Source organism: Poromitra crassiceps (genome assembly GCF_964638095.1).
Source record: "Poromitra crassiceps genome assembly, chromosome: 2".
In the NCBI taxonomy this organism is placed as follows: domain Eukaryota; kingdom Metazoa; phylum Chordata; class Actinopteri; order Beryciformes; family Melamphaidae; genus Poromitra; species Poromitra crassiceps.
The window spans coordinates 106,871,752-106,896,273 of record NC_139624.1 but is presented as its reverse complement, the minus strand read 5'-3'; the positions used below and the strand labels follow the sequence as shown (position 1 = coordinate 106,896,273).

The following is a 24,522-nucleotide window of genomic DNA, read 5'->3' as shown; positions in this document are numbered from 1 at the left end:
ATTAGCTATTAGCAGCAGACGACAGGGCCTGCTCTCCCTCTGCTGGGCCTGTCTCACTGAATCATGGTGTGCCCTGTTGCTCTCTCTCTCTCTCTCTCTCTCTATCTCTATCTATCTATCTCTCTCTCTCTCTCTCTCTCTCTCTCTCTAATTTTCTCTCCGGCTTTGTTTACATGCAAGTTGTAACTCAGCTATTGTCCATACTCCGCTTAAGGTATTTTTTCCAAGTCGAGCTGTTTCTATGAACCTTTGTGGTACCCTGCAATTGCCTTTGGCCATAAATAAACCAGTAAATAATATTTCTGCCTCTGGAGTTTCCCGTCCAGAAAGTCTGCCAACAAAAACGTATTAAATTGATGTAACTGAGCCATACTTCCAAAGAACTTGAATGGATAGAGCAAACCAGCCCTTCCACTCTTTGACATGGTAATTTCACTAGCAGGCTACAGCATAAAATGGCAATTATGGATGAATATGAAAGGTTAGTTGCTATGGTGACCCCCCAAGTTGTTATGAATGATGAAAGTAGCTATAGAGTCCAAAACTGTTTTTAGTAAGTCAGGCATATGGGGGAGAATGGGGAATGGCTCCCTTTTGGAACCAACCTCAAGTGGCCATTCGAGGAACTGCAGGTTTGGTACTTCCGCGTTGACCTCATTTTTCCGAAGCGAAGGTTGGGGCTTGGTCATAAATCATAAAACAGAAGCTAGCCCATAAAAACTGCTCCGACCGTCAGGGAACGTTAATTCGAATGGGAATGACCTTTCTATCCATTCAAGTTCTGTGGTTGAGTTGTAGCCTAATTTTAGTGCCACCATCTTTTTTTCTCTGTGCACAGATGGTGAAAACCAAAGAGTGAACGGATGTTTAAGTGGCACAGTAACCTATAACCTGGGAATAAGCCAGACATCTTAACTGGGTTTCTCATAAGAGCATGAGCTTAACCATATTATTGTAACCCAGTTATGACATCTTATCCGTCTACGTAAATCCAGAACTGGAGTAATCGGGTTACAGAAGCAGAATTCAGTAAACGTTGCCACATTTGCTCGCGACCTGCCAAAATATGTGGGGGAACATGTATTTGCATCATGCCATTGTGCATAAGCCATCGTGTTTAACACTGTATGCATAAACATGCCGTGGGCAAAGCAATATCACCGTCATAAAGTGGGCAAATTATTTCCTTTGACAGAGCCAGATGCCATTGAAATCATGGCTCCCTGAAATGTGTTTTGCTCAGAATCAGCATGATAATCAGACAATTAGGAGACTGATTGAAGAGAGCCCCAGGACGCCCCAGTGAAACCATTAAGAAACTCTTACACTGACACTGAGTCAAACTCACTCAGGTAATAGACTGCCAAACCCATGGCTCACCAATGTAGGAAAGTGTGCTACAGAATGTGGTTAAATCTGGTTAAACACGACAAAGCGTGTCTGACAAAGCGTGTTGGTTGGACGGTTGGTTGCTACAGTTATGATTAGGCAAGTAAAACAACCTGGTTCGGGTTTGGGGTTGGTCATGGTTAAATAAGAAAAATGTTAATAAAAAAACAATGTGGCTTATGCTGGGAATCAAACCCCGCTCGCTGGCTTCCAAGGCAAAAGTATACATCCATGTGCCACCCTGGCCATGCACCCTACTGCCTATCTATTTCAGGCATCTAGTGCCTATATCGCACTGCTGCTGGTACTGCACCTTCATAGATGCGTCTATTTTTTACGCCAATGTGAGGCAAAACGTGATACTGCCACAGTGCCCTGGTGGGTTTATGGGCCTTTTTCACAGCAGCCATTTTGTGTCTAAAAGGCAGGCACAACCAAAACACTAATTAACACCACTGGAACACCAAAAATGGATTGGAAGTTGGAAACCCTCATTAATGTTTTGGTTGCACCTGTGTTTACCCTGCCTTTTAGACACAACATGGCCACTGTGAAAAAGGTCAATTACACACTTTGGCATGATACCGGTCAGTGTGGTTGAATTAGGATAGTTCTGCTGTTGAATAAGACATACAAAAAAAACGATGTAAAAGCTATTTGAAAAAACTTCATAGCTGCTTAAACCGTTAAATCAGGAGCCTTTGTGGGTGCAGGGAAAACAGGATAGGCTCGTGGGCTTTCATGTACCTATGCAGATGAGAAGCCTGTCCCAGATTACACATGTTTACTGTACTGTATTTATCCAGCCCTGGAACGCTCTTTGCCTTGCTTTTGTGGGTGCATGGGCTGTAAACACTACAACCACTCCACATAGCAAACATCACCAACAACTACAGATGAGCTGCGTAATTTGCATGTTTAGATATTTGAAACATGGGGATTAGTCAAGCGTTCTAAGCATATCTTAATCCATATATATGTAATATACGTATGTATAAAGAATTTGTTGATTACTGTATCCTCTAAAGTGTGTGACAGTCGTAACTGCCTCGTTTCAGCATTTTTCTCCAATGTTGTCACGTGCATTGTAAGCGAAAGAGAGCCGCCGCCTTTGAAGACCGTCAGTTCCTATTAAATATCAAATATATGTGTTTGTCCTCTTAATCCCGACGAAGCTGCTATTCTGCAGTAGCACTTTGTTAATATTGGACCAGCACTCCTGTTCTAAGTAAAATGGTGTTTATTATTTCAGTTTCTTGTGTAATCACATCTAATTTTTACTATTGTGTTTTGCCATCTTTACTCGATTCGCTCTCATAATTGGCCTCAATGTTGACGTGCCAAAGCAGGTTTCCTGTACAAGAGCCATGGAATTACAAATGCAAATGCAGGCCCAGTGCACATCCTTGTGAAGGGGATGAAGGACTTGCAGAGCTCTCGCTGAAAATGCTAAATGACAGAAATTCAACAATGCCGTTGTTTTCTACCATTTCAATGGCATTTTCAATATGTCATTTTGATTTGGAAAAAGTCCATTTGCCAGAAGTGATTTTTCTTCTTCTTTTCCATCCCAGTGCTTTCTAAAATCACCCTCTGCCTTACGTTGGAGTGGCTTAATGTCTGTCCTTATCATAGTAAATGTATTTCTTGCTGCCATGGTTATTATTCAGTGTGGCGAGGCGCACACTAAGCCTTGCAGTATGTCCTGGCGCTGTTAAAAGAAGCAAATAAAGCCCTGCCTTTCTGATATTTTTAACAAAACCAACTCATCTAGTCAGTGGGCCGGCACTGTGCTGCTCTGACAGTGGGCAATATCACTCACCAGGCAGGCAGCGCTGCGACCTCACGGGCATACACAACCTTTTAATAGCACACTAACTCACAAAATCCAAACAGGTTTGTGTCATCTCCAAAAGGGTGACAGTGGCTAGAATACTTGCCAGAGGCTTCTTCTTTGCACCCTATATCACCAACCCAATCTCACCCTACTGCGTACAAATAACATGGCTTTCCATTTTCAAAATACGTGCAATGTGTACGCCAAAGTCAGATGGCGAGTCGAGCCGCCGCAGGTCGATCTGCTTGGCCGGCCCGCTTGGCTGGCCCTGTGTAACCGGTGGCGTGAGTCTGCTTCCTGGTTGGAAATGGCGCCGCGTTTCCTGGTTATGTTAGGGGTATGTTTGGCGTATCCACTGCACACAAGTGGAACATTTGACGTATCCACTGCACACAAGTGGAACGTTTGGTGTATCCACTGCACACAAGTGGAACGTTTGGTGTATCCACTGCACACAAGTGGAACGTTTGGTGTATCCACTGCACACAAGTGGAACATTTGACGTATCCACTGCACACAAGTGGAACGTTTGGCGTATCCACTGCACACAAGTGGAACGTTTGGTGTATCCACTGCACACAAGTGGAACATTTGACGTATCCACTGCACACAAGTGGAACATTTGACGTATCCACTGCACACAAGTGGAACGTTTGGTGTATCCACTGCACACAAGTGGAACGTTTGGTGTATCCACTGCACACAAGTGGAACGTTTGGTGTATCCACTGCACACAAGTGGAATGTTTGGCATATCCACTGCACACAAGTGGAACATTTGACGTATCCACTGCACACAAGTGGAACGTTTGGTGTATCCACTGCACACAAGTGGAACGTTTAGCGTATTCACTGCACGCAAGTAGAACATTTGGCATATCCACTGCATGCAATTTGATAGTAGAAAGTCATGTTATTTGTACGCAGATTGACGAGAACGGGCTGTTATCACAGTCAAGCAGGTTGAGATGCTGCTCCTCATCTGTATGGATGTGTATGAGCTGCAGTTTAATTGAAGGGAATTAGTTGACATTTAACTTATAATATCCATCAAATGAATCTCTAACTCTGTGTTTCTTCTCCTCTCCTCTCCCCTCTCTCCCAGGAAATACAGAATGGATGCTGGGATTAACCTCTGCTCTTCATAGAAGCATCCAGAAGTCCACTTGGATTTGCACGGCGTCTCTGGTCTCGGGGAAACTCCACCATGTAAATGTATCTGGGTTTCTTCCTGAACCCCTGGGCTGTGGGCCATGAACCTTAGAGGATCTAGCGGGAGCAAATTTTTCACCGTGTGGATCTAGAACCCTCTCTGGCTGAGAGCACAGCAGCGGTGGCTAGTGGAGGCGGCCGTGGCAGTGGTGGTGGGAGGACCTGGACACGTCTTGCGAACACGGGGATAAATTTACAAACGCGCGCGCCACCATGAGGATATCCACCACCTCCTGTCTCTGTCCCTTTCTGATGTGCCTCTGCTTCATCCAGAGGTGCTATGGGGCGGGCCACCACATCTCCGCCAAAGTGCCCTCCAAGAACCAGACCAAACTGGCCAACGGCGAGACAGAGGTGCACCACAGGCCCAAACGCGGCTGGATCTGGAACCAATTCTTCGTTTTAGAAGAACACATGGGACCAGATGCTCAGTATGTGGGAAAGGTAAGGTTTTGTCCAATCGCCTGGCTGAAACTGTAATAAATCTTTTGATCCCCGGGAGCTTTGCTTTTGAACAGCTTACATGGCATTTTTCTCTGTCCTCTTGTTTATTGAGAAATGTTTTATGCCAGGAGGAAGCTTCTCTGCTGAGGCGGAGTCCCACAGTGGCGTTGTAGGTGGTTTTCTGGTCATGTGATGTGGAAATTCAGATCCCATTTGTGATTCTTCCCCCATCCCGCGCCCCCCTTTCCCCCCCCTTCTTTTTATCGCTACAATGTCTGGCCGAGTTACTCTCATTATAACGGACAATTTTGTTTTAAATTCTCATTCTCTGTAATTGCGGAGTTCCTCTCAGCATGTCTGCCGCTCTGGGAAGCCAGCTCTGCAAGACTGGATTAAGTTTGAAAGTGAGAATAACCGGGTACATCAAGATATCTTTGCAGAGAAAAAAAATATTAGATTTGGTCTTCTCCGTGGAAATGAACTTAGCTTTGGTCTCTCAGTGGGAAATGAACCTTTGCGGTAGAAAATTGCACAATAGTGCAATGGGAACGTGGGTCGCCGGGTCGCTTAATAGAAAAGTTTCACAGTGTAATATTGGCACACTGAATGCTGCCTTTTGAGAACGGCTGATGCTCCAGGCAGCGGGAAGATGGAGATAATTGTTGCCGTTCTTACTTGCGTTGAGGCGAAGGGTAGCATATTGGATGTCTGGTTCCTGCTGGTTGGTGGTGACTTTTCTGTTAGTTCCACAATAAGCCACGGGGACCTGGTGAAGCCCTCTGCTTGCAGATTGCCTGCGCTTATCTGTTGAAATGTGAAAATGTGTTTCTTCACTGCAGTGATCATTATTGCAGGCACTCAGGCACACGCTAACACATGCTAATCCCCTCAGCCACACTCCAAAAGAAAGAGAAGGGGAAAAGCCGAGTGCACATACAGTATGTCTGCATTTCAACAACACTACAACAAAACAGCCAATGTCACTTTCTCCCACAACTATGTGTTTATTGAATAAATGCAGGGTGTTAAGCACAGATGTCCTTGCCATGGCATGCCGACAAACCAGGAAAGAAAGGTTGTTTATTGGTGAAACATGTTTTTGCTAACGTTATTAGATGCATGAGTGAACCATAAAATCCCGAGGTGCCAGTGGAAACATTCCTCCAGCATTTATGTGCCATTGTATCTTGAGACTTACATGGATATTACTGGAGGAATTTGCAGTATACAGTATATACTGGAAGAGCCTTCGTCTACAATGCCAGTTTATCAGTGCGCTAATTGCATGGAGTAATTACTCTCCTGGATTATATTATAACATTAAACACGGCTGCTGCCTTTGAAGTGTGTGCTTGTTTGGTTTGCTGGCTGGCTCTATCACATCGGTGTGTTATGCTAAAACCGCTGTGCTCTTGCTGTTCCTATAGCTTACCTTTGGGGGGGGGGGGGGGGTGTTGTGTGTACAGTATGTGCGTGTGGTGGTGGTGTGTATGTGCGTGTGGTGGATGGGTGGGATATGAAAGCAAAGGCAAAACAAACAAACAGCTTAATCCTCCATGATAATGAAGCACTGAGAAGAAACATAAACATTATTAAGGAATCAATTTGACACACGCGTTTAAAGAGATAGGCTCTCCCCATGGTTTAGCACAGAACAGATTGAATGAGTGTATGTGGGTTAGGCTTGATGTGGTCAGGAGACAGTCTGACCCGGGCCTTCAGTAGAGCAGCACAGCAGAGAAGGAGGATGAATCCACTTGGCATGCACTGCACTCTATTTCTCTCTCTCTCCTTGCTTGATTAAAAAACTCATCATCATTAAACATTATCGAGCAGCAAATTAGCAGTTTTTACTACGGGGTCTTGCCAGCACTTTCTTCTTTGTTGATAATTGCATTCATCAAAAATAGTTATTTTTTTAAACGGACAGATACACAGTAAATACTCTACAGCAACGCAGTGGAATTTTAATGATTGTGGAGTTGCCGCGCGTCCGGGTAGTGCAGCGGTAGATTCCCTGCCTACCAACAACATGAGGGTCGCAGGTTCGAGACCCCGGGTTACCTCCGGCTTGGTCGGGCATCCATACAGGCACAATTGGTCGTGTCTGCAGGTGGGAAGCTGGATTAAGGGTGTGTGTCGGGGTCACTGCACTGTGCCTCCTGGTCGGTCGGGGTGCCTGTTCAGGTCAGTTTTTCATCGGTCGCTGTCAGGTGAGAACGCGGCTGGTGACTGCACATGTATCGGAGGAAGCATGTGCTAGTCTACAGTACAGTACAACTCTCCCCAGATCGGCAGAGGGTGTGGAGCAGAGTATACTCCACAGCAACGCAGTGGAATTTCAATGATTGTCGAGTCAACAAGAGCTGTGTACTGAGCTATGCAAGGTCGAACATAACACAATGCATGTTAACAACAACAAGGTGAGAGTTTGCCTTGGCAGTTGCCCATTGGCAGTTGCCCATGTTCTGTGTATTTTTGAGCTCCACACTGACTCACACAGGGAAATAGATGCAGGCCAGCACAGTGACTTCTAGGAATAGGCAAAAGCAGCCAGTCTGTCAAGAACATTTTAATCCCCCAGAGGTACCCCCTAATCCCCGCTGACACCCTTGTGGGGGGCTGATGCATTGGGGAAGACAGCTTTTGAGCCATGCGTGAGACGCAGTCTCTCGGCAGGGGGACAGGCCTCGTCCAGAGACGAGACAGGAGACGAGCAAACTGTCCCAGCGGGAGGTGTGAATGTCTTTGTGTCAATCACAGCTCGGCGTGGTGCTTTGCAGTTGTCGGTGCAAGTTATAGAGCGGTTTGCAGTTTTTAGAAGTCGCTGCAAATCCCAACCCTGCTGCATTGTGTAGAGCAGTGGCTCTCAACGTGCGGTCCGGGGACCACCAAGGGGTCCTTGAGGGGGGTTCCAGGGGGTCCCCAGCTAATGGATGAATTGTTAACACATTCACTGCCAGACGTTTTTTTTTTACTGTAGTTAGCTTCTGCCAGAGGGTTTTTTTGAGGATTCTGGCTCATCTTTCAAGACCCGAGGATTCTTTTCTGCTAAGATTTTGTGAACACACAATATCTCAAAAGAACTAATAGAATGTGTGCTTTCTCTGTCTAAAAGAGTTAGTTTGTAGAGTTAGTAGTTATGTAAGCATTAGCAGTTGAATACAGCATGGTTTCAGCGTCAGAAAAATTATTCAGAGATAAACGGCTTTTTGTGAAATTCGATAGAACAGTCACTTTAACCATTCATTTTTGGCATCAGTAAGACGTCAGACATCTAAACAATAGTTTGAACAGTAATTTCCTCCATAACAGCAGGAAACCCCCCTCTGCTTCCAACTCCTCCCTCCGTGGGCGTTCTTCTTGGCTGCAGCGGCTGTGTCACAAGCTTGTCACCAGTCTCACTGCTTTGCTGCTGCTGCTGCCTGTCTGCGCGGCCGCTGTTTGAGGAAGTCTGGATGGACTCGCTCGCTTCTTGGAGTTTTGGTTGAGAGCTTTGATGAACCTTTTGTGAATCTGGACATATTTATGCTGCGTGTTTCAAAGTGTGTTCCACCCGTGATCGATTATGCAAATTTGCAATCCCGCATCGCCAGCAATCAGCGCGAAAACGAAAGCGTTTTCGCCAATCCATTTTCATGAGAATGGCTTCGTCACACTGCTTTTTGCTTGCCTTCCTCTAGTCAGGAAAGCACTGTCGCCACTTAGTGGGTCGGTGGAATGGGTTGTACACGTTGTACACGTCCAATACTTATATAAAAGATGTAAAAGGGTTAGATGCACATCCCACGGTCAAAAAAAAAAAATCATTTTTTTGACGGAGTAATACGTCACTGGCAGTCAACCGTTGGATTTTTTTTGACGGAGTAATACGTCGTTGGCAGTGAACGTGTTAAACTTCAGCAATATTGAAGAATGGCTGTTTTGACTGCAATTCTGGACAAAATCATATCTAACAATAGAAATATTCACTGATTTGGGTCCGAGAGAGAACATCTCATCAAATGGGGGGTATGTATGTATGTGGCCCTAATGTGGACTAAATGAGGGGTCCTTGATATGAAAAAGGCTCAGAATCACTGGAGCAGATGATAACTGCTGAGAAAAGAAGGTGATCCAATTCCTAATTAGGGATGTTAATGATTAATGGACAATCGATTTGATCGATCAAACTTTATGTTAACTGATTAATCGACAATGTAGGCTATGTGCTATTTTCTCATTTTTCTTTTCTTTTCTGAAATGATTCAACACCACAAGGGTGAAATGTAACTTTCACTGCTTATACAGAGGAAGAAGAAAGCAAGCGAGCAGGCAGAAAGTCCAGTGTGGGAGAATTACACCCAAAAAGACAACAGTTTCACTTTTCATTGTAAATATTGTAATACAATGTTGAATATGTCACGTCCACAAGCACAATGACAGCTAATGCAGGTAGCTTAGTTGGTTGATCAACTTGTTGGGTAGGCCTAAAGACAGGTGTAAAACCCTGTATTTTATATTTTATATTTTGTATGTCAAAAGCTGTGTTTTAATATAAAAATTAATCGATTAATTGATCATTAACATGACCAATTAATCGATTAAGGAAATTGATAAAAATGTGCATCCCTAATCCTAATAGGTCAGACACGTTTGATAAGTATCGTTCGGCGGCTAGGTCAGCCAAGGAGACCCACTGAAATATAAATATTGTGAGAATTGACAGAATGGGTGCTTACAGACTACAAGGAATACCCCCTTATCTTATCCTATGTTCATTTGCAAAGCAAAAATGGCAACCTCTAAGAGAAGTGACTAAATGTTTTATTCATACGGCTAAAAATGGATTGTGCTCTGACAGAATCAGGCAACTTGTCTTTACTGTCGTATGTAATAGCTCAACAGTGGAAAAGAAGGTGAGGCCAGGGTTTTTAGTTTAAATTGCTTTCAAACCATGGCATGCTTTGCAATGCAGGAACAGAATGTGTAGATTTCATTGTTTATTACCCATTGTGGGGTCATAAAAAATAAAATGAAAAATGTCACAGAAAGCATTATCATTCTGCATTTGTTAAAAGGGGATGCACCCAGAAAAAAGATAGTTATTACCAACCACTGATGAATTTGGTGTCCCTGAGGCATGTACTGTTTGTGTGTGCGTCTGTGTGTCTGTGTGTTATGTGTGCAAGTGTGTGCATGCATGTGTATCAGAGAAAGACGCATTGATTTTTCTCACCCGTGATTTAGGCCATTTGGATTAACGCTATGTCCTCGTGTGGAAAGGCCCGGGCTCATGTCCTGTCATTATCTGGCCGGGTTAGAAAAGTGTAATGCCTTGTCCTTGATCCGCTCACACTTTGGCCAAACAAAAGATGATCAAAACAAAGAGGTAAACAAAGACACAGCTAAATTACAGTTTAATTATCATAGATTCTACAATGGCAGAAAATAGCATTTCAAGCTCATGTCTGCTGCTCACGTAATTCCCAGTCCTTTCCACTGTCCTCCATCATAACCGTTCAATCACATTAGCGTCATGCAAAATCATTGCCATTCAGTCACTGTAAGAGCGAAAGGCCTAAACTCAAGGATTTCTAGGAATTGTTCCCCCAAAAATGAAAATTCTGATCGGGTGAAATTTGTTAGTTGTTAGGAGGTTGCCAGGACAGCTTTATACCAGCCTTCTCCAAAACAACTAAACTCAATGGGGACCTTAGAGTTCCAAAATAAAAACAGACAAACAATCACACTGTGTATAGAATACATAAGAATACATATAGACTATTATTTGTTGCAAATCAATCAGCTGTACTATTTGCACTAAACGATGGTGTAAAATAGTTCTGAAGAACTGCATGGTCCACATTGACTTAAGTTGTTTTGGAGAAGGCTGCTCTGGAGTTGTGCTCGCAACCTCCTTGTGTGCTATATGGACAAACTTCACCTGTGTGTCAACTGGCATGAGGGTGAGTGGATGATTTCATTTGTGGGTGAACTGTTCCTTTAATCTGCTGACGGTTTCCTTTCTGTGTCATTACCCAGACTTCATGAAATATCAAACTCCTGCAGCAGCAAGAGACGATGTCATTAAACGCGATGCGACGTCATTAAACCAGGGTCAGAGTTGATTCCGGGACTCTAATAATCTCATTAATGTGCATCAAGAAGTCAAGCATCCCGCTGTGAGACGCTGCGTTTCCCCGCAGGAGTCAAAATAGAGGACAACGATTAGGGCGGATCGCCGTGATGCGCGTCCGCAGCACGTCTTCATCACGGCCCTCATCGCTGTGACGCGCATCCGCAGCACGTCTTCATCACGGCCCTCATCGCTGTCGGCTGATGGATGGTCATTAGCCCACGTGCTCCATCATCCAGGTTCACTGTGACTGTTACAAATCAATCGCGGAGAAGGGACGCTGGGAGGATTTGATTGGGGGAGGGAGCATGGCCAAGACGTGGTGATAATCAGACAATCAAGCGCACCCACATAAAAAGTGATTAAGTCCTCCTGAGTGAAGTATAGAGCCGAGATTTAATCAAAAACGACCCTTCCCCTCCCCCCCTTCACTAATTGCATATAGGCTATATGAGGCCCAGGCACAGATCATCAACCAAAGCAACTCCCTTCCTCTCTCTCTCTGTCTCCCTCTCTCTCTCTCTCCTCATCTCCCCTCCTCCTCACCCCCTCCTCCACCCAGCTTGTTGATGGGAGCAATGCTCCACACCCTTGCCCCCACCTTCAACTACAGCTCCCAGCAGGCCTGCTTTCAAGGTTCAAAGTGATGCAGTTTTAATGAATCTTTCCGCATCAACATCCAGTAAATGTCACTAATGTTTGTCCAGTGCTCATCTGACAACAACAGAGTCCGGGGGCCTGAAGTCGCTGGCAAGGACCAAGCGACAACCTCGAGCTTGGACAGAGTAAGCCAATGCGGAAGTGCAAAAAACTCGAACGGCCACTTGAGGCTGGCTCCAAAAGGGAGTCAATCCCCATTCACCCCATGTTAAAATGCCCAACCTTACAGCAGAAATAAACGCGTTTACATCCTGGTAAAAAAAAAAAACATGACAAGTGTGTGTTATGGAGGACCTTATATAACTCATCCGTTTAGAGTAAAATAGACATACAAAAAGACTATGGGCCCTATCTTCGTACAGGCGATATCCCCTATTTACGCACCCGCACCTGTTTGCACGTGCCTTAAGGCAGGGAAGATACCGGTCTGCCTTGCGCATTTGTCCAGGTGTTATGCTGAGTTTTGCACCCCCACCGGGCAGCATCCCCACCTCACGGGAGCATATTGTAATGATTTATACAGAAATGTAACTGTTTAAAAGTGATATAATTGTCTGGGTAGACGTGACCTCCCTGATTTCTAAGTTAAAACAGCCCCAAAATATGTTGGGGATGCAATTCTCGGCGGGGATGTGGAAACATTCATGGCACGTGTCGCAGGTGCAAATTAGAGCCGTGCCAAAATCATCTGCGCCCCCAAAATGCCTGCGCAAACGGGATTTGGGCGGTCTTAACTACCAGAATTATTCACAGGTGTGGCCAGGCAATGCTGGGCATTACGTCAATCAAAACCAATGAGATTCCCGTCTCACGATCGCTGTTTGCGCGAGGCATGCAATATGCTGTAATTCTCTCCATGCGTAATAGAGTGGACTCACTCGTGCCGAGGACAAAGAGAGATGGAGAGAGCTTGTGACAGATCGGCTGTGGTGCCAACGACCCTCCGGGTTATGGGATAGCAGTAGGTGAATAGCCTATTGCAAGTAGGCTACAATGTACAAGCTTTCTCAATTAATTTACCATAACCCCTCCTTGCGATGTGATAAAAGTTTCTCAGTGAATTATAGTTGATTGCCTCACCGAATAATCTGCTGGTTACTCAATTTTAGCAGCAGAATTTGATGTCCTGGGGTGGCACGTCCGTGCGTAATGACGTTTCTGCGCTGCCCAGCGCGGAGATTATGGTGCGATCAAGCGCAGCAAGTGTTTTAGCGCCTTGAGCGCAGCTAAGAGGTGCTTTTAAAAGCTCTTAGCACAAAGTAATTGCGTGCTGCTGACGATAGGATAATGCCATCTATCCCCACATGTTAGCGCTGAAACGCCTGCTTTGGCATGTGGCACGCCCAGTACAATTATAGCAGGCATGCGCTTGTGTCCGCCCCCAATTTTCATTGTGCACGCCGTTAAACGAGCGCGAACGCTAAATTACCGCTTTTGGGAAGATAGGGCCTTATGTTTTGGGCGGTGCCCCGTCTATGTGCCGACAGGCCGCAAGCAGAACCAGCTGAGCGAGGCGGCGTGCAGCGTGTCGGTGGACCGGTTGGAGCTAACCTCTCCCATTTCCCACGCCTAAACCTAACCTCTCCCACCCCACCCCCCACGCCTAAACCTAACCTCCCCCAGACCCTAACCCTAAACCTAACCTCTCCCACCCCCCACGCCTAAACCTAACGTCGGCACTGCGGGCTGTCGGCACTGCGGTTGGTCGGCATAGCGGGTGGACCCCGTTTTGGGCATGATTGATGGGTCCCTGTCCAGTGATCACGGAGTTCTCTGATCACGAACCAATAGCAGGTGGCGCTGCGGCTCTACCCCAAGATGGCAGCGGCCAAAATACCAAACTGGAGGCTTCAAAACAGGAGTCTACAAAGCGATGGGTGACATCACGTTGGCTATGTCCATATTTGTATACAGTCTATGGCAAGGACACACAGATAGAGAGGGCTTGTGAACGCTTGGTAAAATAAATCAAAAGAAAAGATGAAAAAGTGCTTTAGCCTACTAACACTCTACCATAAAGTTGAGGCTTCGCTGAAATTCAAACTCCCTGGAAAATCTGTCATAAATCAGAATGGGATCAATCCGTGGAAATGTACAGTAGGCACATTGGTTATATTATGACATATTTTATGTTCTCTCCCTAAAACTCCCTGGTATAAACTTTTATTCTGGATTTTATATAATGGTCACATCCATCTAGCAAGAAAGTTTTATGTACTTATTCATTGTGTCAGTGCTTCATATCCATAAAGATATACATAAAGATATCCGTCTTGTTCACCTAGCTACACAACTCATGATGAGAGCCATAACAGCATCTTGGTTTATAACCAGAGTGAATAGGAGGCAGATACATTATCAGGATCAGCACATTCAATACGATCAAGGTAATAAAGAACAATAGAATAGTAGCAAATGATAAAATGTCCCTCTAGATGGTTTGAAAATGTAATAAAACCGAATGTAATTAATTCAGATATAATATAGCATCACATACCTGGGTGATCATTACTTCAACTAACTTATGGCATAATTATACTGACTATTAATGTGATATATTGTAAGAATAAGAATAATTACATTATTTGTGGGTGTTATTATGACATCATCAGTTGTTAAAGCCCTTACTGTATGACATAATATTTGCCTGGTAATGGTGTAATGTGGCAATTTATTACATTTCTGACCCATTAAGGTGAAATCTCTTATATTTTGACAGGTTATTAGACTATGCAGCAGTTATTACAGTACATTACTAACATTAAATTAACTTCTTGGTTTTCTGTCAGGTCATTGGGTTCCTTACTTCCTCAAAACTTGTCTCGCCTTGTAATTGACTTCGGCACCTGACGAGCGCTCTATAACAGCCTCTTGTACCTGTTGGTTCTAAATTAGCATGGAAACACAAACAGCTTAAGGCTGCACTTGACAATCAACACTAGTTGTGTTTCCATTACCCTCAGAAATGCGCAAAATCTAAATATCGCAATAGAAATTGGGTAATGGAAACACGTGAATTTCGAAAAACCTCCCAAATATCGCAAAAAGTTTTTTCGCTCTCATGAGGTGGTTTTTCAGACGTGTCGATATAGAAGTTTATCGCAAAAGTGTAATGGAAACACATTTTTCGCATTTGCACGTCATGTGACCCATATTATCCCTTGGAAAAGGAGCGGAAAATAAGTTTGGTAAGTAAGGTTCGATAGCCGTGTCAAAACCTCCGCAGCAAGTGGAAAACTTTGAAGCAACGCTACCTAGCAGAAAGACGAGTGTTATGCAAAAGCGTAGCCGGGCAAATTAGATAATGTTTAATGGCAGAAATCGGTCCATGGTGACAGCAGGCTGCCTGTGTGCGCGCATTTGGCACAGCGGCGAGATGAGAGGATGAAAAGCACACACTGGTGCGGTGGTGCTGTCTGAAGTGAATACAGTGACTGTGAGTAGGCTAATACATTGCACACGTTTCAGGTGCAATTATAGAACAAAATCAGCCTTTTCCCCCCTCCATCTCTAAATCGGACCAGTTGTAGGCTATTAGGCTACCTTTTTTCCTCTGCCTGTCGCGCTGACTGCATTCACGCAGCCAGCAACATTTTGCGACTCATTTTCTTTTGAATTGATAATCAGGCTCGTTTATATGCATTGTAACTTCATGTTGGGATTTGCATTGACCATTGGTTGGATTTGAGCATGCAGGGGACGGGATATGGGGCAGATCCCCGTGCGTAATCACTGTGGCAGCTGCTGCAACGGGGAATCACTCAAACGCAACTTCAATGGAAACGCCTACAAGTCGCAATTGTACATTGTCGAAGTTGTAGAAATATCGCAATTCTTTTGCGAAAAACTGTAATGGAAACACGTCTACTGACACACAGACGATCACGACCCAACCAACCAGGCGGAAGGGCATGGCTGTTGACAGAAGAAAAGTAAAGATACTCTTTCTTTCCCCGTGCCTCGGAGCATCTGATGAGACTATACATGAGCTTTTTCTGGGGATCAGACTGTTCTCTTCAGCGACTTTACAGCCATACACTCTGTTGATCTCTTTAAACCCCTGAGAAAAGCATCGGCAGCCACCAGCCACATGCCAGTAATCTATTCCACTAGGCCTTAATAGAGTCACCCGTAGAGAGGGACAGATAAGCACAATCCTTTGTTTTGCTGCCCTGTGGAGTGAAAAGATCCCAGTCCAAGTCTTTGTGTGCAGATGACAACAAAAAGTTTGAACGGTCATAATTTCTCCTTTTGCAAGCAATCATGTCATCCCCTATCTCACAACGCCACATCTGCTTTGATTGATCAGCCAGCATTCGAGGCTATCTCTACATTTCCTTTCTTTTTTATTACACGGACCGTCGCTTCAGTTCCCACTCTAGGACACTCCATTTTCTTTCGTCCCTATTGGATTGCCGCACACAGTGGTGATGTATGTTAAGCTCATATCAAGCCTGCTCCGCGCTTTAACAAAATTGACACTAATTACATTCAGGCGGGGAGTCATGAAATTTTCTGTGTGATCAAAATTAATGAAGTATAAATAAACGATCCCGATGCTGCAGTCAAACGCATTAGGAGCACCCACTGCAGAGAAATGGAGGAGACTCTGTCTTGGCAGAATGTTGCCCCGAGCCCCTTTTCTCTAGTCAGCTTTCACTCGTTTCTAATGGATAGTAGGGATGCACGATATAGAGTACCACAGGAATGAGTCCGGAAGACTTTGTGTTCAGCAAGATCATCTCCACAGATGTACCCTTAATCTGACTCATCCACAGACATGGCCAATTGTGCCTGCCCTGTATGGACACCCGGAGGCAACACGGGGGGCTCGGACCTGCCCTGTATGGACACCCGGAGGCAACACGGGGGGCTCGGACCTGCCCTGTATGGACACCCGGAGGCAACACAGGGGGCTCAGACCTGCCCTGTATGGACACCCGGAGGCAACACGGGGGGCTCAGACCTGCCCTGTATGGACACCCGGAGGCAACACGGGGGGCTCGGACCTGCCCTGTATGGACACCCGGAGGCAACACGGGGGGCTCGGACCTGCCCTGTATGGACACCCGGAGGCAACACGGGGGGCTCAGACCTGCCCTGTATGGACACCCGGAGGCAACACGGGGGGCTCAGACCTGCCCTGTATGGACACCCGGAGACAACACGGGGGGCTCGGACCTGCCCTGTATGGACACCCGGAGGCAACACGGGGGGCTCGGACCTGCCCTGTATGGACACCCGGAGGCAACACGGGGGGCTCGGACCTGCCCTGTATGGACACCCGGAGGCAACACGGGGGGCTCGGACCTGCCCTGTATGGACACCCGGAGGCAACACGGGGGGCTCAGACCTGCCCTGTATGGACACCCGGAGGCAACACGGGGGGCTCGGACCTGCCCTGTGGAATTCACTGTTTGCCCAAATGACTTTCTGGTGTCAGGTACTGTACGGACACTTCTCCACCCACAGAAATCCAAACTGCCTCATAGCAGCCGAGAAAGCTGGACTCACCACTGTCAGATCTTTCATCTCTAGTCCCTTTAGTTTTAGTATCAAGCATCACAAACCAGACGGGTGGTAAACAAAGAGAGTATGCTGTGTGCAGTTTGCTGATGTTACATAACATGATTTCTGGGTATGAAGGTCGAGATTTTTTCCCCTAACAGCCATTTGGATCCTCCAGCATGTGAAGTTGCCTTGGGTATTAGGTTTAACAGCCCACAACTCAATAAAACTATCATGTGTTTGAATGTTAACCCTTCATAAGAAACATCTACCCAGGCCACACAGGCAACACAACACTTTTTTTTTTCAAATCAAACACTCAAATAGTCGGGCATCTGGCTAATGTCGAGGTAAAAGCACTCGTCTACCACCGCGGATCACCGGGTTCAACTCCCGTTAGCGGTATTTCCGGCTTGGCCAGACGCTCCAAGAGACGCTCCACTGACACTCCACTGTTGGACGTGTCTGCAGGTGGGAAGCTGGTGGGTTTTGAGTCCTAGTGCAAAAGCATCTCCTCTGGTCGGATGGGAGGGCAACTGGGGGGAATAATGTGATTCTCCCAAGCGCTGCCCCCCCCCCCCCCCCCCCCCACACACACACACATACACCCCTACACAGGTTGGACGTTGAGTATCCTGTTTCACTCAGCTGGCCTTACACAGCTTCACTTTTAAGATTCAAGATTCAATACTGTATTGCCATGTCAACACAGTTGATAGGAAGTTGCCTCATTGTAGCTCTTAAAAACAGAAAGAAAACATAGAAAACACACAAGTAATAAAAAAGAAAGTAAGAACGGCAAAAACCCATCCCATTTATCCCATTTATACATTCAAACATACATAATGATGAAGACCTGCTGTAAAGCTGTAAAGTGCTTTGGGCTGCTACATTCGTTTAAAGTGCATGTTGCTTTGTGCTTCTGCTTTCAAAGTGGATGTTAAATGTGCGTCAGAGTTCAAGTATGGAACAGCCTCAGTCAGGATATGTGCTGCTGGCGAGATGTCCTACACTTAAGAGACTGCAATGCATGTAATGTTTGTCTAATGACCCGCAACCTGTGGACCAGGGTGGGAATTACACAGAGGCCATGGCCTCCGTTGCCCCTCCCACTGGCCGTGATGCCCTGAGATAACTAAGGCCACCTTGGCAGTGCCCTGCTACCAGCTTGCTACTGTCAGTTGCTTTAAAAGTGTCAGTGGTCTCAGTTTAATGTAGCCTACCCTATGCAAAAGATGTGTCATTGAATCATTTTAACACACATTTCTTTTTCTTTTTTGATCGCTCTTCATGATGTCAATAGAGCAATGGCCCACCATACAGTATGCATCAGTGGTTCACAATGGGGTCCACCCGCTATGCCGACCACCCGCAGTGCCGACAGCCCACAATGCAGACTTCTTCTCCTCGGGAAGAGCCTGGTGACGCGAGGTTAATGTCGACAGCCCAACACATTTCTCACTCCCAACTCGTCACGCGTCTGATGTTAGGTTTAGGCGTGGGGAGTGGGAGAGGTTAAGTTTAGCCATGGGGGGTGGGAGAGGTTAGGGTCTGGGGGAGGTTAGGTTTAGGCGTGGGGGGTGGGAGAGGTTAGGTTTAGGTGTGGGGGGTGGGAGAGGTTAGGTTTAGGCGTAGGGGGTGGGAGAGGTTAGGTTTAGCCGTAGGGGGTGGGAGAGGTTAGGTTTAGCCGTAGGGGGTGGGAGAGGTTAGGTTTAGGGTTAGGGTCTGGGGGAGGTTAGGTTTAGGCGTGGGGGGTGGGAGAGGTTAGGTTTAGGCATAGGGGGTGGGAGAGGTTAGCTCCAGCCGGTCCACCGACATGCTGCACGCCGCCTCGCTCAGCTGGTTCTGCTTGTGGGCTATCAGCATTGCGGACTGTCAGTACCTTCACAATTGGCTACATGATATACTGTATTAGCTCCTGCAAATAAGCCAATGGCTAAATTAACACTTTGACTGGAGGCAAAATTAAATGTATGTACTGGTAATGTGGAGTCCTGCTTAAGACATGCAGGAGTAGACATCCTTAGTAGTGAGAGGGTGCACTACCTCTGAATAGTAATGCTGCATCTTTAATATGCGGAAATTCACATGTATGAATTGATGATCAAACTCCATCCAGCAGATGCTATTTCTAAATGGCTTCCACTAGATTAAACATTAGGAGAATAGAAAAATGGGCCTCTCTATCTCAATATAGAAATTGGTCCAGCCTACAGTCCCATTAACGTGTAAACACATTTTGATTCCTTGCTTTGGAAGTAATATTTCATATTACTACAATCTAGCAACTGATTACATGTAAGCACCTGGTTGAACACGATCTTTGACTCCTTACCTAATCACAGGTTGCTATTTAGCACAGGAGGGACACATTGTTCTCATTAAGAGTCAGGCCTGCAATCAACTGCAGCCTCATAATTAGTCATTCATTTGCTCGTCGAAGCTTTGATTAGATTTGGCCACAGAACCTCCAGGAACTTGGTAAATACAAGGTGTGTGTGTGTGTGTGTGTGGGGGGGGGGGTGCTAGTAATTTTCTTTTTCTTTTTTTATTTGCATGTGGCTAATGGTGATCAGCATTTTCACGAGTACCAGTTACTTCTTGTTAGTGATTGGAAATTAATGGATGTTGATCAGGGCTGGACTTCAGTGCCAGTATAATGCAACACAGCATGGCACACATGGTGCAGTGAAAGTATTGTGTTTTCTTTGTTTCACTGCATAACTACTGCTGTTTACAGGTATAGTCTCTCTCTCTCTCTCTCTAGTGCATAGACTGTATAAAATATTGACGTATAGCTACCGTGACGTCACCTATTTGTTTTTGGACTCGTTTTGAAGCCTCAAGGTGCCATTTCCACCATTGCAGTCTTTGTTGTTTGGCGCCTTCCCCTCGTCCTCATCGTGCATTTCTGCCGTCCGTCGTCATCTGCAGCTTAGCTGCGCCACCTCCCCCACAACTCTCCTTTCTAGCTTACAGGGCCTCTTCGTCATCCTCCCCCACAACTCTCCTTTCTAGCCTACAGTGCCTCTTCGTCATCCTCCCCCACAACTCTCCTTTGTAGCCTACCGTGCCTCTTCGTCATCCTCCCCCACAACTCTCCTTTCTAGCCTACCGTGCCTCTTCGTCATCCTCCCCCACAACTCTCCTTTCTAGCCTACCGTGCCTCTTCGTCATCCTCCCCCACAACTCTCCTTTCTAGCCTACCGTGCCTCTTCGTCATCATCCCCCGCAATGCTCCTTTCTAGCCTACCGTGCCTCTTCTTCATCCTCCCCCGCAACGCTCCGTCCTAGCCTACCGTGCCTCTTCGTCATCCTCCCCCACAACTCTCCTTTCTAGCCTACCGTGCCTCTTCGTCATCATCCCCCGCAATGCTCCTTTCTAGCCTACCGTGCCTCTTCTTCATCCTCCCCCGCAACGCTCCGTCCTAGCCTACCGTGCCTCTTCTTCATCCTCCCCCGCAACGCTCCTTTCTAGCCTACCGTGCCTCTTCATCATCCTCCCCGACAACGCTCCGTCCTAGCCTACCGTGCCTCTTCGTCATCCTCCCCCACAACTCTCCTTTCTAGCCTACCGTGCCTCTTCTTCATCCTCCCCCGCAACACTCCTTTCTAGCCTACCGTGCCTCTTCGTCATCCTCCCCCGCAACGCTCCGTCCTAGCCTACCGTGCCTCTTCGTCGTCCTCCCCCGTTGTAAGAAATTGTTGCTCATTTCACAGAGGCATTCTACATGGAAGAACAACCAAAAACAACGAATGACAGCGTTTTCATGTGATGACTGACAGCTAGTTTGAGTGATGTCTGACAACTATTCTGCAGGAGGATCGACAACGTTTTTGTGTGAGACGTGAGGAGTGATGCCTGACAGCTAGTTTGAGTGATAAGTGAGGCAGGAGCAATGACAGCGTTTTCGTGTGAGGACTGAAGGTGTTTCAGAGCACACTCGACGGTTTACTATAGGAGACATGACAACTGACAACGCTTTAGACTGAGGAACGATAGCCTATACTCTGACGGATGAGGATGCCCTAAAATGGTTGCCGTACGAGAGGTAACCGACATCTGTTTCTACTCCATTAGTCACATTTACCTTTTATCCATACGCCAACTTTTCCACCTCCCCAAACGTGAAAACTCTTTTGTGATATTTGGATCCCCCCCTGCTGTTTTCACTCAGCTTTTTCATCCGTAAATTGAAGATTTGCATAAAAACAGGTGGAAATTCACCTTACTGTATGTTTGGGAAACCCTGGTTACATTACATGAAAGTGAAACCCCCCTATTGGGCTCTACTCTGTGGTTGTTTGGATTTTCCATTGGAATGCTGAGTGTCTGGTCCTGTGAGGAAGAGGTGTGTGCAGACACGTAACCCTGCCAATGCCCTTTGAAAGTAGGCTACACTGTCCCAAGTACATTTGAGTGCTTTGCCAGCATGTTTTTAACATACTCATGCCGATCTGGACTATGCATAAATCATACTGAGGAAAAAAGCACATATTCCCATATGGGTACAACATGGCTCACTTAAGTATTGGAAAGAGACATGTATCATCTGCTCTCGACTTTTTAATACATCTTGAACGAAATGGGACTGAGGTGTGGCCTGGAATTCAAAGGATGCTTTCACAGCTCTTATGTATCGCTGGTATCTAAAGCATTATCAGTATACAGTACAATGAAAAGTATTTAGATTTTTCTTTTATGTGGATTTTGTGCAGTAACATTTCCCTGGAAGAAGGGGGGGGGGAAATCATGACATGTTTTATTCATGGCTGAAAATGAAAATGTTTGAATGACGATGCTACAATGGTGCCTTGGATTGAGAATCGGGTGGTGTATAAAATCAATTTAGGAAGTTTAAAGATGAAACCCTGCTGAGCAATTGGCATGAATTCTCTCTTATGGCTGAACCCTTATACGGTGCTAGTCCATGGCATGGATCGTTTTAACATTCGCGCGGATGGGGTTTTGACATTTTTGGTGGTCTGAGGTCAAAAGTATGCTCAGGTCTTTTTTTCTGTGTTTTACAAAAGTCTCCCTCTCACCATGTTAGGGACACTCGTGGCCTCCTGTAGAGAAAATACGCACACGTTTACTGTTGGGGTCCATGGCATGGACCGCAAATTCTCATCGACTTCCATTATAACATACTTTTTTGGGACCTCCAGCCATTGAAAAAAAACAATGCGCTCACATTATGTTTTTATTCTATCATCCTGGACCAAACACCTTGAAATTTGACCTTGAAATGGAATTTTGTGGTTGGCTGAAAATTTTGGGGAATTACATGGCCTCAAGGTCCATTGCATTTTCCCATTGTTTTCAATGTTAACTCATTGAGTGCCATGGACGAACATGTTCGTCAATTGGTTTAGTAACGTAGAGTGCCAAGGACGAACATGTTCGTCAATTGCGTTTTTTGACGGTGGGACGTGGATCAAAGCATCAGGCATCTCCTGTACAAATATGGGAGCTATTGAAGGTGTATAACCTATTTTACGGACTCATTAGGTGGCGACAGTGCTCTCTAGATTACAGAAAGGTCCCGCAAACTGCAGCAAAAAGCCGTGATCAAAGAGAAGCCGATGCATGCTGCAGCCAGAGCCATATAGATTGCTCTGTCTGCAGCTGACGTCGGGCTGCGAACATCAGTCAATCCGCGCACACAACTGAGCTCCTCTGCCTCTGTCTGTCTGTCTGCATATAGTTTCTCCACACGATTACCCGCCAGAAAGGCAGCACCCGACGCCGAAGGGCCAAACCTATCCCTGCAGTCCCGTTTGGCATTTCCTTGTCGCGCTGGGAGACGGCCGGGAGCCGCCCGGCGCAAAAACGGAGGCTCCGAAAATAGACTGGGTGCGTGTGGGGAGGAGTTTGCAGCTGAGGCGGGGAGAGGGGGGTGGGGCACGCAGGCTCCACAGAACTACACCACGTCACTACATCAGAAAATATTAGCTAGCGTCAGTGAATGTGCTTGAAATGCTGCATTTCACAAAAGGCTGAATATCTCAGCTTATAATTTGAAAACTGTCTTTTTGCTCAAAACAGCCTATCTTCTCCGGCTCATAACTAAAGAACGGAAAATGGGATCAATAAACTTTTTTTTGCAGATGATAGAAGAGAGTCTCCTCGTTCTTTGTGCGTGTTCGGTGTTTATATAGTAATATCACACAATATTCTGTGGGCCTCGAGAAATCACTGAAAACGCTCTGAAACTCTGGCACTGGGAGCTTCCGTTCTCCAAAAGTGGCTGGCACTCAATGAGTTAATTTTGAACAAAAACGACACTTTTTTAGGACCTCCAGCTTTTTTCCCCAAAAAAGATTATTTCCCTGATGTTACACATCTCACCTCGAGTCAAGGCTTGTAATTACTAGTTTCTATTGTGTTTGGCTATTTCCCCCTATTCCCCCAGTTTTGGCACAACAACCAATTACATGCAGTTTACATGAAATATACAGGAAATTGATCTGTATGCCGAACATGGGAAAATATTCAAAAACAGAATTTTACAGTGCACACTACTAATTTGAAGCCTTTACACCAGTATAGATGCTGGACTAAAGCTCATTTGTGTATTTTGGGGTAAAAGTCTGGGAGTCCAAAACAGGCACTTTTTGCTTTTTTGGCTCAAATCATGCAGTAAATATGAAAACCAACTGTACTTACAGTACTACTGGACACTGGCATTTGAGGGGTTAAAGTTCTGACTAAAGGTCCTTACACACCGAGCACGTTTTTTTCGTGCGATTAATTCGCACGTCAATAATATTTTCCGAACCTATATCAGTCAATGCAACCGTGCATACCGACGGCGAAGTTTCGCGGAGCGTTATTGCGGTGTTTATTTTTTCGAACCACGTTCGATTTTTCAGAAATTCGCTTCCAACGTGTACACATCTGTGGCTGTGATTGACAGGTGGGTCAAAACTCGCATCGCAATTTCGTGCCGTATATTCGCATCGCTCTTGATGTGTAAGGACCTTTAGTATGAAATGTTGGTACACATAATGAGGGATGAAGTTACCAATGAATAAAAAAAAATATAAAAAAATCTTTGGGGAAAAAGTAATAATAATCTGATTAATTATTCATATTTTGGGTAGTCGCTTGGACCAACAGTAAAATGAGTTGGACAAAACAGCAGGGTACAAGGGTTAAGTCTTGTAAGGGGGTCATCCCTATGTTCCCCGGGTCCTATGTTCCCCGGGTCCTATGTTCCCCGTTTTTGTGGGACCGGGGAACATAGAACCCTTTCTATGAAAAAGGGTCCTATGTTCCCCGCTTTTCCCAAATAGGGTCCTATGTTCCCCGCTATGTTCCCTGGTCCGATGTGTCTCCCGAAATGCCAAAA

The 24,522-nt window shown here is 45.7% G+C and overlaps 1 protein-coding gene across 1 annotated transcript in view; it reads left to right on the top strand.

The window, feature by feature from the left end:
- Positions 1-4,650: 4,650 nt before the first annotated feature.
- Positions 4,651-24,522, top strand: part of LOC310772492 (cadherin-18) — a gene marked incomplete at both ends in the record, with an annotated part of 175,127 nt that continues 155,255 nt past the window's right edge. Inside the window, one exon of the mRNA XM_083632312.1 lies at positions 4,651-4,881. Coding sequence (XP_083488438.1) covers positions 4,651-4,881 — 231 coding nt within the window. The remainder of the gene's footprint in view (positions 4,882-24,522) is intronic.